Genomic DNA, 17,874 nt, shown 5'->3' with positions numbered 1-17,874 from the left:
ACTGTTTGCTTAGAAAGTTTGTCTCTTTCTACCAGAACTGTTACTTTTTTAGAATTTCACATGCATAGGCAGAGTTAAACAAGTCTAAAAAATTATAGTTTACTATGTGTTTTGGCAAGATTATAGAAGATGTATTGAATCACTGTCTTACCAGTCACTACTGTGGTCAAAGGTGTAGTAGGCCTCAGTTGAACCGTGCTCATTACTGAAGAGAGCTGTTCTTGGACACTGGGCAAGTCAGTGAACTCGGATACTGCGAGAGCGTATCTAGGCTCATAAGATAACCTCTGCAGCTCTCTACTGTCAGATGTCCTGGTTCCAATGCCAATCACAAAGACACCCTGCTGTTTGAGAGCATTGGCCGGGGCATCTACGTTGTCAAAAGACCTTCCCCCTGTTATCAGGACCAGCGTCTGTGGAACACCCTGATGGTGCCTACTCCCTGAGGAGTTTGTCAACACATTGTCCCTGACATATTGGAGGGCTGCCCCCGTGTTCAGGGGTCTTCCTCCTCTGTGCTGTAGTCTTCTCACTGCATCCACAATGTCCTCCCTTGTTCTATGTGCATTCAGATTAAAATGGACCTCAGCGTCTCTGCTGAACTGAACAACGGCCACACGATCTCTGTTGTGGTCCACATCGAGTTTCTCCACCACTCTTTCAATAAAATCACGCATGGCAGGGAAGCCATTCCTTGTGCCATCTGAACCATCAAGGAGGAACACAACATCCTTTTTGGCAGTGTGAACTAAGAGAAAAGAGTTTACAAAAGTTAAAGATCTTTGTAAAAGAAGCCTCATCTGCTAATGAGCAATCGTGGGACTGCATCTACAAAGGCATCTCGTCCTTTTTAGATTGCAAGTAAGCAGATGGAAACCCCACCATCAGTTGTCATAAAAGGCTCACAGAGAAGTAAGTTTGCATAAGACCTTGTTTTCTTTCTTGTCACAATTAAAACAAAACATGCAGCTATTTGGTCCATCAAGACACTACGCTTCACAACATACCAGGTACATGGGAAGATTCTGCTGTGGCGTCAGTAACCACAGCGTCTACGAAGGTCAGAAGCTGCTGTTGAACACTCTGAAGGTCAGTTAGCTCGGGCACAGATACAGCGTAACTGGGTTCGCTGGACACTTTCTGCAGTTCTCTAATGTCAGAGCCTCTACTTCCAATTGCAAAGATCAAAACACCCATCTGTTTGAGAGCAGTGGCTGGTTCGTCCACACTGTCAAAGGATCTTCCACCACTTAGCAATATTAGCACCTGTTGAGCTCCTTCCAGGTGTCTGCTTCCGGCAGAGGCAGTGAAGACATTATCCTTCAAGTACTGGAGAGCTGCTCCAGTATTGAGAGGTCTTCCTCCTTTGTGCCTCATACCTCTGACAGCTTCAAGCATCTCGCTTTTGGTTGTGTACTTGTTAAAATAGAACTGGACAGATGGATCTCTGCTGTACTGAACCACTGAGACACGGTCTTTGTTTTCATCCACATAGAGTGTCTCTACTACTCTCTGCACAAAGTCTCTCAAAGCTGTGAAGCCAGTTCTAGTGCCATCAGATCCATCAAGCAAGAAGACCAAATCCTTTCCAGCTGGTTGTCTCACCACTAGGGAACATAAGAATTAAAACATTCTTAGCTATGCATGATAAAACGTACCTACATGAGAGTCGAATAATAAAAGCCAACTGTTTGCTTAGAAATTTTGTCTCTTTCTACCAGAACTGTTACTTTTTTAGAATTTCACATGCATAGGCAGAGTTAAACAAGTCTAAAAAAATTATAGTTTACTATGTGTTTTGGCAAGATTATAGAAGATGTATTTAATCACTGTCTTACCAGTCACTACTGTGGTCAAAGGTGTAGTAGGCCTCAGTTGAACCGTGCTCATTACTGAAGAGAGCTGTTCTTGGACACTGGGCAAGTCAGTGAACTCGGATACTGCGAGAGCGTATCTAGGCTCATAAGATAACCTCTGCAGCTCTCTACTGTCAGATGTCCTGGTTCCAATGCCAATCACAAAGACACCCTGCTGTTTGAGAGCATTGGCCGGGGCATCTACGTTGTCAAAAGACCTTCCCCCTGTTATCAGGACCAGCGTCTGTGGAACACCCTGATGGTGCCTACTCCCTGAGGAGTTTGTCAACACATTGTCCCTGACATATTGGAGGGCTGCCCCCGTGTTCAGGGGCCTTCCTCCTCTGTGCTGTAGTCTTCTCACTGCATCCACAATGTCCTCCCTTGTTCTATGTGCATTCAGATTAAAATGGACCTCAGCGTCTCTGCTGAACTGAACAACGGCCACACGATCTCTATTGTGGTCCACATCGAGTTTCTCCACCACTCTTTCAATAAAATCACGCATGGCAGGGAAGCCATTCCTTGTGCCATCTGAACCATCAAGGAGGAACACAACATCCTTTTTGGCAGTGTGAACTAAGAGAAAAGAGTTTACAAAAGTTAAAGATCTTTGTAAAAGAAGCCTCATCTGCTAATGAGCAATCGTGGGACTGCATCTACAAAGGCATCTCGTCCTTTTTAGATTGCAAGTAAGCAGATGGAAACCCCACCATCAGTTGTCATAAAAGGCTCACAGAGAAGTAAGTTTGCATAAGACCTTGTTTTCTTTCTTGTCACAATTAAAACAAAACATGCAGCTATTTGGTCCATCAAGACACTACGCTTCACAACATACCAGGTACATGGGAAGATTCTGCTGTGGCGTCAGTAACCACAGCGTCTACGAAGGTCAGAAGCTGCTGTTGAACACTCTGAAGGTCAGTTAGCTCGGGCACAGATACAGCGTAACTGGGTTCGCTGGACACTTTCTGCAGTTCTCTAATGTCAGAGCCTCTACTTCCAATTGCAAAGATCAAAACACCCATCTGTTTGAGAGCAGTGGCTGGTTCGTCCACACTGTCAAAGGATCTTCCACCACTTAGCAATATTAGCACCTGTTGAGCTCCTTCCAGGTGTCTGCTTCCGGCAGAGGCAGTGAAGACATTATCCTTCAAGTACTGGAGAGCTGCTCCAGTATTGAGAGGTCTTCCTCCTTTGTGCCTCATACCTCTGACAGCTTCAAGCATCTCGCTTTTGGTTGTGTACGTGTTAAAATAGAACTGGACAGATGGATCTCTGCTGTACTGAACCACTGAGACACGGTCTTTGTTTTCATCCACATAGAGTGTCTCTACTACTCTCTGCACAAAGTCTCTCAAAGCTGTGAAGCCAGTTCTAGTGCCATCAGATCCATCAAGCAAGAAGACCAAATCCTTTCCAGCTGGTTGTCTCACCACTAGGGAACATAAGAATTAAAACATTCTTAGCTATGCATGATAAAACGTACCTACATGAGAGTCGAATAATAAAAGCCAACTGTTTGCTTAGAAAGTTTGTCTCTTTCTACCAGAACTGTTACTTTTTTAGAATTTCACATGCATAGGCAGAGTTAAACAAGTCTAAAAAAATTGTAGTTTACTATGTGTTTTGGCAAGATTATAGAAGATGTATTGAATCACTGTCTTACCAGTCACTACTGTGGTCAAAGGTGTAGTAGGCCTCAGTTGAACCGTGCTCATTACTGAAGAGAGCTGTTCTTGGACACTGGGCAAGTCAGTGAACTCGGATACTGCGAGAGCGTATCTAGGCTCATAAGATAACCTCTGCAGCTCTCTACTGTCAGATGTCCTGGTTCCAATGCCAATCACAAAGACACCCTGCTGTTTGAGAGCATTGGCCGGGGCATCTACGTTGTCAAAAGACCTTCCCCCTGTTATCAGGACCAGCGTCTGTGGAACACCCTGATGGTGCCTACTCCCTGAGGAGTTTGTCAACACATTGTCCCTGACATATTGGAGGGCTGCCCCCGTGTTCAGGGGTCTTCCTCCTCTGTGCTGTAGTCTTCTCACTGCATCCACAATGTCCTCCCTTGTTCTATGTGCATTCAGATTAAAATGGACCTCAGCGTCTCTGCTGAACTGAACAACGGCCACACGATCTCTGTTGTGGTCCACATCGAGTTTCTCCACCACTCTTTCAATAAAATCACGCATGGCAGGGAAGCCATTCCTTGTGCCATCTGAACCATCAAGGAGGAACACAACATCCTTTTTGGCAGTGTGAACTAAGAGAAAAGAGTTTACAAAAGTTAAAGATCTTTGTAAAAGAAGCCTCATCTGCTAATGAGCAATCGTGGGACTGCATCTACAAAGGCATCTCGTCCTTTTTAGATTGCAAGTAAGCAGATGGAAACCCCACCATCAGTTGTCATAAAAGGCTCACAGAGAAGTAAGTTTGCATAAGACCTTGTTTTCTTTCTTGTCACAATTAAAACCAAACATGCAGCTATTTGGTCCATCAAGACACTACGCTTCACAACATACCAGGTACATGGGAAGATTCTGCTGTGGCGTCAGTAACCACAGCGTCTACGAAGGTCAGAAGCTGCTGTTGAACACTCTGAAGGTCAGTTAGCTCGGGCACAGATACAGCGTAACTGGGTTCGCTGGACACTTTCTGCAGTTCTCTAATGTCAGAGCCTCTACTTCCAATTGCAAAGATCAAAACACCCATCTGTTTGAGAGCAGTGGCTGGTTCGTCCACACTGTCAAAGGATCTTCCACCACTTAGCAATATTAGCACCTGTTGAGCTCCTTCCAGGTGTCTGCTTCCGGCAGAGGCAGTGAAGACATTATCCTTCAAGTACTGGAGAGCTGCTCCAGTATTGAGAGGTCTTCCTCCTTTGTGCCTCATACCTCTGACAGCTTCAAGCATCTCGCTTTTGGTTGTGTACTTGTTAAAATAGAACTGGACAGATGGATCTCTGCTGTACTGAACCACTGAGACACGGTCTTTGTTTTCATCCACATAGAGTGTCTCTACTACTCTCTGCACAAAGTCTCTCAAAGCTGTGAAGCCAGTTCTAGTGCCATCAGATCCATCAAGCAAGAAGACCAAATCCTTTCCAGCTGGTTGTCTCACCACTAGGGAACATAAGAATTAAAACATTCTTAGCTATGCATGATAAAACGTACCTACATGAGAGTCGAATAATAAAAGCCAACTGTTTGCTTAGAAAGTTTGTCTCTTTCTACCAGAACTGTTACTTTTTTAGAATTTCACATGCATAGGCAGAGTTAAACAAGTCTAAAAAAATTATAGTTTACTATGTGTTTTGGCAAGATTATAGAAGATGTATTGAATCACTGTCTTACCAGTCACTACTGTGGTCAAAGGTGTAGTAGGCCTCAGTTGAACTGTGCTCATTACTGAAGAGAGCTGTTCTTGGACACTGGGCAAGTCAGTGAACTCGGATACTGCGAGAGCGTATCTAGGCTCATAAGATAACCTCTGCAGCTCTCTACTGTCAGATGTCCTGGTTCCAATGCCAATCACAAAGACACCCTGCTGTTTGAGAGCATTGGCCGGGGCATCTACGTTGTCAAAAGACCTTCCCCCTGTTATCAGGACCAGCGTCTGTGGAACACCCTGATGGTGCCTACTCCCTGAGGAGTTTGTCAACACATTGTCCCTGACATATTGGAGGGCTGCCCCCGTGTTCAGGGGTCTTCCTCCTCTGTGCTGTAGTCTTCTCACTGCATCCACAATGTCCTCCCTTGTTCTATGTGCATTCAGATTAAAATGGACCTCAGCGTCTCTGCTGAACTGAACAACGGCCACACGATCTCTGTTGTGGTCCACATCGAGTTTCTCCACCACTCTTTCAATAAAATCACGCATGGCAGGGAAGCCATTCCTTGTGCCATCTGAACCATCAAGGAGGAACACAACATCCTTTTTGGCAGTGTGAACTAAGAGAAAAGAGTTTACAAAAGTTAAAGATCTTTGTAAAAGAAGCCTCATCTGCTAATGAGCAATTGTGGGACTGCATCTACAAAGGCATCTCGTCCTTTTCAGATTGCAAGTAAGCAGATGGAAACCCCACCATCAGTTGTCATAAAAGGCTCACAGAGAAGTAAGTTTGCATAAGACCTTGTTTTCTTTCTTGTCACAATTAAAACAAAACATGCAGCTATTTGGTCCATCAAGACACTACGCTTCACAACATACCAGGTACATGGGAAGATTCTGCTGTGGCGTCAGTAACCACAGCGTCTACGAAGGTCAGAAGCTGCTGTTGAACACTCTGAAGGTCAGTTAGCTCGGGCACAGATACAGCGTAACTGGGTTCGCTGGACACTTTCTGCAGTTCTCTAATGTCAGAGCCTCTACTTCCAATTGCAAAGATCAAAACACCCATCTGTTTGAGAGCAGTGGCTGGTTCGTCCACACTGTCAAAGGATCTTCCACCACTTAGCAATATTAGCACCTGTTGAGCTCCTTCCAGGTGTCTGCTTCCGGCAGAGGCAGTGAAGACATTATCCTTCAAGTACTGGAGAGCTGCTCCAGTATTGAGAGGTCTTCCTCCTTTGTGCCTCATACCTCTGACAGCTTCAAGCATCTCGCTTTTGGTTGTGTACGTGTTAAAATAGAACTGGACAGATGGATCTCTGCTGTACTGAACCACTGAGACACGGTCTTTGTTTTCATCCACATTGAGTGTCTCTACTACTCTCTGCACAAAGTCTCTCAAAGCTGTGAAGCCAGTTCTAGTGCCATCAGATCCATCAAGCAAGAAGACCAAATCCTTTCCAGCTGGTTGTCTCACCACTAGGGAACATAAGAATTAAAACATTCTTAGCTATGCATGATAAAACGTACCTACATGAGAGTCGAATAATAAAAGCCAACTGCTTGCTTAGAAAGTTTGTCTCTTTCTACCAGAACTGTTACTTTTTTAGAATTTCACATGCATAGGCAGAGTTAAACAAGTCTAAAAAATTATAGTTTACTATGTGTTTTGGCAAGATTATAGAAGATGTATTGAATCACTGTCTTACCAGTCACTACTGTGGTCAAAGGTGTAGTAGGCCTCAGTTGAACCGTGCTCATTACTGAAGAGAGCTGTTCTTGGACACTGGGCAAGTCAGTGAACTCGGACACTGCGAGAGCGTATCTAGGCTCATAAGATAACCTCTGCAGCTCTCTACTGTCAGATGTCCTGGTTCCAATGCCAATCACAAAGACACCCTGCTGTTTGAGAGCATAGGCCGGGGCATCTACGTTGTCAAAAGACCTTCCCCCTGTTATCAGGACCAGCGTCTGTGGAACACCCTGATGGTGCCTACTCCCTGAGGAGTTTGTCAACACATTGTCCCTGAGATATTGGAGGGCTGCCCCCGTGTTCAGGGGTCTTCCTCCTCTGTGCTGTAGTCTTCTCACTGCATCCACAATGTCCTCCCTTGTTCTATGTGCATTCAGATTAAAATGGACCTCAGCGTCTCTGCTGAACTGAACAACGGCCACACGATCTCTGTTGTGGTCCACATCGAGTTTCTCCACCACTCTTTCAATAAAATCACGCATGGCAGGGAAGCCATTCCTTGTGCCATCTGAACCATCAAGGAGGAACACAACATCCTTTTTGGCAGTGTGAACTAAGAGAAAAGAGTTTACAAAAGTTAAAGATCTTTGTAAAAGAAGCTTCATCTGCTAATGAGCAATCGTGGGACTGCATCTACAAAGGCATCTCGTCCTTTTTAGATTGCAAGTAAGCAGATGGAAACCCCACCATCAGTTGTCATAAAAGGCTCACAGAGAAGTAAGTTTGCATAAGACCTTGTTTTCTTTCTTGTCACAATTAAAACAAAACATGCAGCTATTTGGTCCATCAAGACACTACGCTTCACAACATACCAGGTACATGGGAAGATTCTACTGTGGCGTCAGTAACCACAGCGTCTACGAAGGTCAGAAGCTGCTGTTGAACACTCTGAAGGTCAGTTAGCTCGGGCACAGATACAGCGTAACTGGGTTCGCTGGACACTTTCTGCAGTTCTCTAATGTCAGAGCCTCTACTTCCAATTGCAAAGATCAAAACACCCATCTGTTTGAGAGCAGTGGCTGGTTCGTCCACACTGTCAAAGGATCTTCCACCACTTAGCAATATTAGCACCTGTTGAGCTCCTTCCAGGTGTCTGCTTACGGCAGAGGCAGTGAAGACATTATCCTTCAAGTACTGGAGAGCTGCTCCAGTATTGAGAGGTCTTCCTCCTTTGTGCCTCATACCTCTGACAGCTTCAAGCATCTCGCTTTTGGTTGTGTACGTGTTAAAATAGAACTGGACAGATGGATCTCTGCTGTACTGAACCACTGAGACACGGTCTTTGTTTTCATCCACATTGAGTGTCTCTACTACTCTCTGCACAAAGTCTCTCAAAGCTGTGAAGCCAGTTCTAGTGCCATCAGATCCATCAAGCAAGAAGACCAAATCCTTTCCAGCTGGTTGTCTCACCACTAGGGAACATAATAATTAAAACATTCTTAGCTATGCATGATAAAACGTACCTACATGAGAGTCGAATAATAAAAGCCAACTGTTTGCTTAGAAAGTTTGTCTCTTTCTACCAGAACTGTTACTTTTTTAGAATTTCACATGCATAGGCAGAGTTAAACAAGTCTAAAAAAAATTTTAGTTTACAATGTGTTTTGGCAAGATCATAGAAGATGCATTGAGTCACTGTCTTACCAGTCACTACTGTGGTCAGAGGTGTAGTAGGCCTCAGTTGAACCGTGCTCATTACTGAAGAGAGCTGTTCTTGGACACTGGGCAAGTCAGTGAACTCGGATACTGCGAGAGCGTATCTAGGCTCATAAGATAACCTCTGCAGCTCTCTACTGTCAGATGTCCTGGTTCCAATGCCAATCACAAAGACACCCTGCTGTTTGAGAGCATTGGCCGGGGCATCTACGTTGTCAAAAGACCTTCCCCCTGTTATCAGGACCAGCGTCTGTGGAACACCCTGATGGTGCCTACTCCCTGAGGAGTTTGTCAACACATTGTCCCTGACATATTGGAGGGCTGCCCCCGTGTTCAGGGGTCTTCCTCCTCTGTGCTGTAGTCTTCTCACTGCATCCACAATGTCCTCCCTTGTTCTATGTGCATTCAGATTAAAATGGACCTCAGCGTCTCTGCTGAACTGAACAACGGCCACACGATCTCTGTTGTGGTCCACATCGAGTTTCTCCACCACTCTTTCAATAAAATCACGCATGGCAGGGAAGCCATTCCTTGTGCCATCTGAACCATCAAGGAGGAACACAACATCCTTTTTGGCAGTGTGAACTAAGAGAAAAGAGTTTACAAAAGTTAAACATCTTTGTAAAAGAAGCCTCATCTGCTAATGAGCAATCGTAGGACTGCATCTACAAAGGCATCTCGTCCTTTTTAGATTGCAAGTAAGCAGTTGGAAACCTCACCATCAGTTGTCATAAAAGGCTCACAGTGAAGTTTGCATAAGACCTTGTTTTCTTTCTTGTCACAATTAAAACAAAACATGCAGCTATTTGGTCCATCAAGACACTACGCTTCACAACATACCAGGTACATGGGAAGATTCTGCTGTGGCGTCAGTAACCACAGCGTCTACGGAGGTCAGAAGCTGCTGTTGAACACTCTGAAGGTCATTTAGCTCGGGCACAGATACAGCGTAACTGGGTTCGCTGGACACTTTCTGCAGTTCTCTAATGTCAGAGCCTCTACTTCCAATTGCAAAGATCAAAACACCCATCTGTTTGAGAGCAGCTAGCTAGATCAACTTATAAGCTAGATAATCATTAAATAAACATTTTTTAATTGCTACTTAAAATAATTATGATATAATGAAAGGTTTCAATAATCTGTGCTCAGTGTTTGAAGTTTGAAATGAATGTTATGTTCTTCATATGGCAAGGTTATCACCATTTGCACTCACACAATAACAAGTAAGGTTAAGTAGAACTCGTGACACATAAATTGTCTTTTTCCCTAGTCAGAGCCTTCGTATAAAATAAGGCGTGTTTCTGAGGTTTTCTTGGTAACCATTCCTTAACTTCTCAACCTTTGGTTGGCTACACAAATCATAACATGAGAACATCAAAACTGGATCACAATCGGGTGATTTCAGTTCTAAAGACATTTTCAGACCGGCCAATTGAAACAACACCTCTTTAACCCATCAAAGATTTTGACACGTCGTCAAAACCTTGTTGCACCTTCAAAGCTGATAAGCAAATAGTTTCCTGCAGAACAAGCTGATATTGCTCAGACTGCCAGACACGCGGTTCCATCCATCTGTTATGACCTGGAGACAACTCTAAGACCGGTTTAGTAGTGCTGCAATTTTCTTCTACGGTCCTCGGTGCCTGGAAGTCCGAGGACTTCAACATTCCAGATCTGCCAAGCAGGTCTCAGAGAACGGGTGATGTAGACATTACAGATTGCGCCTGATGTGTTTTGATAACAACCAACTTCATAGCTTAATGCAAACCAAATTATTTTGCATCCAGAACTCAGCTCTCCTAGAAACAGAAATTCTGACTAACATTGCATTCACACATAGGTTTCATACATCACATCTAGTTCCATCCATCACAGTAAATGCTTAGTTAACTTGTCCTTTTTTAATTGTTGGTTAAATAAATTCTAGAGGTAATATACACTATTATATAGTATATATATGTAGGGTTTGGTAAATTGAGTGCTTTAAGAAATCAATGTACACTCAACAAAAATATAAATGCAACACATTTGTTTCTGCTCCGATTTTTCATGAGATGGACTTAAAGCTCTAAAATTCATTCCAGATACACAATATTACCATTTCTCTCAACCATTATTCACAAATCAGTCTAAATGTGTGATAGTGAGTATATGTGCTTTGCTGAGATAATCCATCCCACCTCACAGGTGTGCCACATCAAGAAGCTGATCTGATATCATGAGTAGTGCACAGGTGTACCTTATACTGCCCACAACAAAATGCCACCCTGGAATGTGCAGTTTTTTGCTTTATATGGGGTCTGGGGACTCAGAACCAGTCAGTATCTGGTGTGACCACCATTTACCTCATGCAGTGCAACACATCTTCTTCGCATAGAGTTTATCAGATTGTCAATTGTGGCCTGTGGAATGTTGGTCCACTCCTCTTCAATGGCTGCGCGAAGTTGTTGGATATTAGTGGAAACTGGTACACGCTGTCGTATACGCCGGTCAAGCACATCCCAATCATGCTGAACAGGTGACATGTCCGGTGAGTATGCTGGCCATGCATGAACTGGGACATTTTCAGCTTCCAAGAATTGTGTACAGATCCTTGCAACATGGGGCCGTGCATTATCTTACTGAAACATGAGGTGATGTTCATGGATGTACGGCACAACAATGGGCCTCAGGATCTCATCACGGTATCTCTGTGCATTCAAAATGCCATCAATAAAATGCACCTGTGTTCTTCATCCTTAACACATGCCTGCCCATACCATAACCCCACCATGGGCCACTCGATTCACAACAATGGCATCAGCAAAGCGCTCACCCACACGACGCCACACACGCTGTCTGCCATCTGTCCTGAACAATGTAAACCGAGATTCATCCGTGATGAGAACACCTCTCCAACGTGCCAGACGCCACCGAATGTGAGCATTTGCCCACTCAAATCTGTTACGGCAACAAGCTGGAGTCAGGTCAAGACCCCGATGAGGACGACAAGCATGCAGTTGAGCTTCCCTGAGACGGTTTCTGACAGTTTGTGCAGAAATAGTTTGGTTATGCAAACCAGTTGTTTCAGGAGCTGTCTGAGTGGCTGGTCTCAGACGATCTTGGAGGCGAACCTGCTGGATGTGGAGGTCCTGGGCTGGTGTGGTTACACGTCGTCTGCGGTTGTGAGGCCAGTTGGATGCACTGCCATATTCTCTGAAACGCCTTTGGAGACGGCTTATGGTGGAGAAATGAACATTCAATGCATGAGCAACAGATCTGGTTCACATCCCTGCTGTCAGCATGCCAATTGCACGCTCCCTCAATGCTTGTGGCATCTGTGGCATTTTGCTGTGAGACAAAACTGCACATTCCAGGGTGGCCTTTTATTGTGGGCAGTATGAGGTACACCTGTGCACTAACCATGATGTCGGATCAGCATCTTGATCTGGCACACCTATGAGGTGGGATGGATTATCTCAGCAAAGCAGAAGGGCTCACTATCACACATTTAGACTGATTTGTGAACAATGTTTGAGAGAAATAGTAATATGGTGTATCTGGAAAGAATTTTAGATCTTTAAGTCCATCTCATGAAAAATCGGAGCAGAAACAAAGGTGTTGCATTTATATTTTTGTTGAGTGTACATTGATTTCTTAAAGCACTCAATTTACCAAACCCTACATATTGGCGTGCCAGCTAGACTTTATTAGAATTGTCCACTTCGTGTTGGTTCTGAGCCATTAATTAATTCTTCAAAAAAACACTATTATTTTTTGTCTGGGTGGAAAATGAGGGCAATCTCGTTATTCACCACCAGGGGCGCTACTCTCCCTTGCCACTCAAAAGTCTATGAGTCTATAGCAAAGCAACAGCTAAACTGCAAGAGATGAACTGTTTGTTGATTTAAAGGTAAAAACATTTATGTGTGAGTTTGTCACGTCTGAGTGATTCAGTCACGTTTATATGTATATGTAGGGTTTGGTAAATTGAGTGCTTTAAGAGCTCAATATATATTACCTCTACTTATGACCAATAAGCTGTGATACTCTATATAAATATAGACTATCAACCCTGCGTGGTCTCTGCATGTTTAATCAGAAGATTCTACGATTCTTTAATTATTAGGGGATTGTACACACTTCATTTTGATTCAGAAAACAGTCAGGTTTATAAAAGTAAGAATTTATTTTACCAACAATGAAAACATGACAAGTTAACTAAGCGTTTACTGTGATGGATGGAACTAGATGTGATGTATGAAACCTATGTGTGAATGCAGTGTTAGTCAGAATTTCTGTATCTAGGAGAGCTGAGTTCTGGATGCAAAAGAATTTGGTTTGTGTTAAGCTGTGGAGTCGGTTGTTATCAAAACACATCAGATGCAACCTGTCATGTCTACTTCACCCGTTCTCGGAGACCCTCTTGGTAGATCCGGAATGTCGAAGTCCTCGGACTTCCAGGCACCGAGGACTGTAGAAGAAAACTGCGGCACTGTTAAACCGGTCTTAGAGTTATCTCCAGGTCATAACAGACGGATGGAACCACGCGTCTGCGGACTCTTAAAGAGTCTGAGCAATATCAGCTTGTTCCGCAGGAAACTTTGCTTATTAGCTTTGAAGGTGCAAAAAGGTTTTGACGACATACCAAAATCTTTGATGGGTTAAAGAAGTGTTGTTTCAGCGGCCGGTCTGAAACGTTCTCAAGAACTGAAATCACCCGATTGTGATCCAGTTTTGTTTTTCTCGTGTTTTGATTTGTGTAGCCAACCAAAGGTTGACAAGTTGAGAAATGTTACCACGACAACCTCAGAAACATGCCTTCTTTGATATGGAGGTTCTGACTAGGGTAAAAGTCTATTTATGTGTCATGAGTTCAACTTAACCTTACTTGTTCTTGTGTGAGTGCAAATGGTGATGACCTTGCCATATAAACAACATAACATTCATTTCAAACTTCAATCATTGAGCACAGATTAATGAAACCTTTCATTATATCATAATTAATATTATAAGTAGCAATAAACAAATGTTTATTTAATGATTATCTAGCTTATAAGTTGTAGAAGAAGTTCATGTTGAATTAGGAAATAATTTTTATTTAGCAACTGATCTGACTGATTCTAATCAGCTTTCTCTTACGCTCTGGATAACACATATTTAGTTCTTTAATTTTAATGAAAAGTAATGATGGGTGTTTCGACCACGCCAGTCACGTACTTTGAGATTTATCAGCTTGTAAAAATTTGTAATTCCTATGACTACAAATCAGACGTTGGCACGTCGCAAATATGACATCACCACAGAATCTCCTCTGCCCCAGCGTAGCTGCTACTCACCACATGGCCAAATTCATAGAGTTTCTTTGCTCCCGAAGGAAGACTTCAAAGTTTGCTAATCTTACAGCCATTTTACATCTACTTTTTCTCTGTGTCTGGTTCAATGACATCAATTTGGTGATTTGTAGTCCTGGATGTATTTTAACACAAAACCTAAAATAATCTTTGCTCCTGTTCTAAAATAAGCACTTTCTTGTTATCAGAATGTGTCTTTAAAATTCACTGATATCATATGTGAAATCCATCGCACATAACAAACGGGATTAGAAAATTGTGTTTTTAGCCCCGTTGACTTGTATTCATTTGGTTTTTTTCTTCCGGTGGGCATGACTTTGACTCCCTATGGAAACGCGCCTATTGTCCAGCTAATCATGTGTGATATCATAGACAGGAGGAGAACCTGGAGGAAGCAGATCTGGCACTCAAGTACATCTGGTTCTTGCGGTGGTACTTTGTATAAAAAGCTCAAGAACAGCAGTTCTAAAGTGTAAGTTTCCACAACTTCCATTTTTGACATGTTATTCATGTAAAATTAATTTTAATAAAATAAAATTAATATTTAAGCAATTTTACTGTCAATTTGAAAAGGTCTAATTACTGGTTACTCATTTATATATTATTTTTCTTACCTTCTTCACTTATCTGTCTTTTTATTTCATTGAAACGTTTCTTTAAACTTTGCTGAATTTGTGAAAGGTTCTTAAAGTCAGCGACTGAGTAAGTATAATCTGAGGTAGAAGAAATGGCTTGCATTTCTGCTGAATTGGTCAACCTTGATCCAATAGCAAATATCATGACCCCTGCATCTTTGAGAGCACTTGCTGGGCCTCGAGGAGAATCTCTTGACCTTGCACCAGCCAGTAATATCAATATCTGCTCAGTTTGTCCATGGGGTTTCTCTCTGGCTTTTAAAGCAAAGACGTTATCTTTCACAAACTGCAAAGCTTTTCCAATAAACTGAGGGCTTCCGCCTTTTGGTTTTAGCTTTGCAATGTGTTTAAGAACATCTTCTTCTGATTTGTAGGCATCAAGACCAAAGCTTAGTTCAGCATCTTTGCTGTACTGTACAACAGCAACTTTGTCTTTTTTCAGGTTCAGATCCAAACTCAGAATCAGGTTTGTCAGAAATTCACAAACATCACCGAATCTACTCCTCACATCATCAGATCCATCAATGAGAAAAACAACATTTGTCTTTATGGTGGAACTTGAACCTAGGAAATAGCATAATCATTTAAATTGTATTAGTTACTTTTTTAGCTAAATGTGTGTTACTTCTTTTTTAACAATATCAAAATGCATTCAGTGGCTGGTTAACTGTTTAAAATCTCTCACTCACCCACAGCAGGGACTACAAGGTCTTTCAGAGAGGAAATGGCTGAAAACATCTGTTCTGTCACGAGAGGGAAGTCAGAAGGCTCATTGATTAAAGACCATGCACCTGGAGCTAATTGCTCCATCTCAAACCTATCTGCAGTGTTCAGTCCAACTCCAAACACTGCAATTCCGTTATCTTTTAGCCTTTTCACTGGGCCTAGGACATCATCATTTGACTTCGTCCCACTTGCAAGAATCAGAAACTGAGGTATTCCCTGCAGGGCGCGGCTTCCAGATGAAGCCGTAAAGATAGAGGTCTTCACAAAATCAATGGCTCTGCCAGTGTTTACCGTGGCTCCTCCTTTCAGTTTTACATTAGTCAAATGATTCAAGACTTCATCATTTTGTGAGTATTTGTTCAGAACAAACTCAGCAGTGGGTTTCATGCTGTACTGGATTAAAGCAGCTCGTGCTTTATTTGGCCCAATTTCTATTTTCTTCATCAAGTGTTTGACAAACTCCAAAATGAGTCCTCCATTTTCTTTCATATAATCAGATCCATCAAGTAGGAAAACAATGTCAACAGCATCCTTGAGTTCAGCTTCTACAGCTGTAGAAGCATCTGAAAGGGACAAAAAAGTATTATAAGGAACCAGCTGATTTTTTGTAACAAAAAAAATACACCATAAAGCTGTCAAATCTACAAATAGAACTTTTTCTATGTCTTACCAATAGTTGTGAAATCTGTTGTTTCTTGTGTATCCCTCAATCTAGCCTCCACAGATGAATAAATGCTTGGCAGAAGGGCGTAGCTTGAAACATGAAAATAATATGCGGGGGTGTGTGAGATAGTTTGCATTTCCAAAGTGTCTGAATTCTTTGTTCCAATGCTAAATATCTTGATTCCGTTGTCTTTGAGGGCCTGTGCTGGTGCTCTGACATCATCTCCAGACCTGCCACCACTAAACACATACAGATACTGGGGGGTCATATCTGCCCTTCTGCCTCCAACAGAGGCATCAAAGACGTTTTCTTTGACAAACTCAAGTGCTTTTCCTATGTTAAGAGGCTGTCCCAGCTTATGTCTCATTGTCCTAATGGAGCTGAGCACATCATTCTTGGATGAATAGGAATTCAAGTAGAAATTAACTGTAGCGTCGCGGCTGTACTGAACAACAGCTACTTGGTCTCCGTTGTTGCTCACATTTAAATTTTCAACAATTCGTTCAACAAAGGCTCGTATCTCTCCAAAGCCATTCCTGGAGTCATGTGATCCATCGATTAGAAAAACTACATCACTTTTCTTTGAGGCTGCAGTTAAGACAAAACATATGAAGGAAAAGAAATGCCATGTGATTTAGTTAACAGGAGAGCCAAAACATTGTTTTGCATAAATTTATAAATATATCATTTGTAATAAAACAAAACCTTAGTTTGAAATCATCTTACCAAAATCTACCGTGGGACCAGCGTGCACAACGGGATGGGAAGCCTCATTTAACAACGCCAAGACATGCTGTTTAACTATAGGAAGTTCTTCATAATCAGAAATTAAAAGTGTGTATTTGGGTTCATGAGATATTGTCTGTAGCTCCAGGGTGTCAGCATCGGTTGTTCCAATGGCGACTACAATCACACCCATTTCCTTTAGAAGCCTTACTGGGGCTCTAACTTCATCGTCCGATCGTCCGCCACTCAGTAGTACCAGTATCTGTGAAACTCCCTGCTGGAGCCTACTTCCAGACTCAGGGGTGAATGCATGTTCTCTCACATACTGAAGAGCAGCTCCAATGTTTTTAGGATAGCCTCCTTTGTGAGTCAGACCCCTTAGGGCCTTCAGAAGATCATTTTCAGTTACATATCGCTTCAAGTCAAAGTTCATCTCAGCTGTGTTGCTGTATTGGACCACAGCCACGCGGTCTCTGTTTGAGTCAATGTTAAGCTCTCTCAGGATTGTCTGGACAATGTCTATAATATCAGGGAATCTTTGTTGGGAATCATCAGAGCCATCAAGTAAAAACACAATGTCTCTTCCGCTGGAATCTGAAATCACACAGAAATTTAAATAACTTTGCCTTGAAATCAAAATGCTGACAATAAAATTAACTATAATAAATTCCAAATAACACATAAAGTCAAATCATGAACTATTTTTATGAGTTTGTGAGTTTTGGGAGTGTTTTGAGGTTAACTTTTGGGACATATTCTTAAAAGAATTTATTATAGTTTTTATTTTATTTTATTTTATTTTATTACTTTATTGTAGAAGCTGCTGCAGGAGTTAAGACTGCACATAGTCTTATTCCTACAAAAACATCTTGTTTTTTTCAACCTTTATTTAACCAGGTCAGGTCTGATGGTATTTGTAGTTTACCCTGGAGACGCTAACCCAGGTTATGAAAGTATGAACATCCAGATACAGCAGGGTTAAGGAGAACTGTAGGGTTAGCTTCCTCACTTTGACTCAGAAGAAAACTATTTCAGAGTTTTTACCCAACATTCAGACAGCTTGCTCAGCATTTTAACTTTAACCTTTAAGCGGGGAAATACAAACTCTTCATCTTCAGCTTTTTATCTTTCTGAGATACTCAATACATCTCAATCAAGCATAGTGGGCAGATTGTGATAGCTCTAGATGCTA

The 17,874-nt window shown here is 42.4% G+C and overlaps 1 protein-coding gene across 1 annotated transcript in view; it reads right to left on the bottom strand.

Annotated features, from left to right (window-relative positions):
- The window catches only part of col6a3 (collagen, type VI, alpha 3), an 88,360-nt gene that overhangs the window by 52,927 nt on the left and 17,559 nt on the right, over positions 1-17,874 (bottom strand). The window contains exons 10-24 of the mRNA XM_070552935.1: positions 16,683-17,276; positions 15,963-16,544; positions 15,256-15,855; positions 14,546-15,130; positions 8,587-9,183; positions 7,755-8,354; positions 6,899-7,495; positions 6,069-6,668; positions 5,213-5,809; positions 4,382-4,981; positions 3,526-4,122; positions 2,695-3,294; positions 1,839-2,435; positions 1,008-1,607; positions 152-748 (exon numbers count right to left, since the gene is read on the bottom strand). Coding sequence (XP_070409036.1) covers positions 152-748; positions 1,008-1,607; positions 1,839-2,435; positions 2,695-3,294; positions 3,526-4,122; positions 4,382-4,981; positions 5,213-5,809; positions 6,069-6,668; positions 6,899-7,495; positions 7,755-8,354; positions 8,587-9,183; positions 14,546-15,130; positions 15,256-15,855; positions 15,963-16,544; positions 16,683-17,276 — 8,943 coding nt within the window. The remainder of the gene's footprint in view (positions 1-151; positions 749-1,007; positions 1,608-1,838; positions 2,436-2,694; positions 3,295-3,525; positions 4,123-4,381; positions 4,982-5,212; positions 5,810-6,068; positions 6,669-6,898; positions 7,496-7,754; positions 8,355-8,586; positions 9,184-14,545; positions 15,131-15,255; positions 15,856-15,962; positions 16,545-16,682; positions 17,277-17,874) is intronic.

This window comes from Nothobranchius furzeri, chromosome 7, assembly GCF_043380555.1.
Source record: "Nothobranchius furzeri strain GRZ-AD chromosome 7, NfurGRZ-RIMD1, whole genome shotgun sequence".
NCBI classification, from domain to species: Eukaryota; Metazoa; Chordata; class Actinopteri; order Cyprinodontiformes; family Nothobranchiidae; genus Nothobranchius; species Nothobranchius furzeri.
This window is presented reverse-complemented; position numbering and strand designations above follow the sequence as displayed.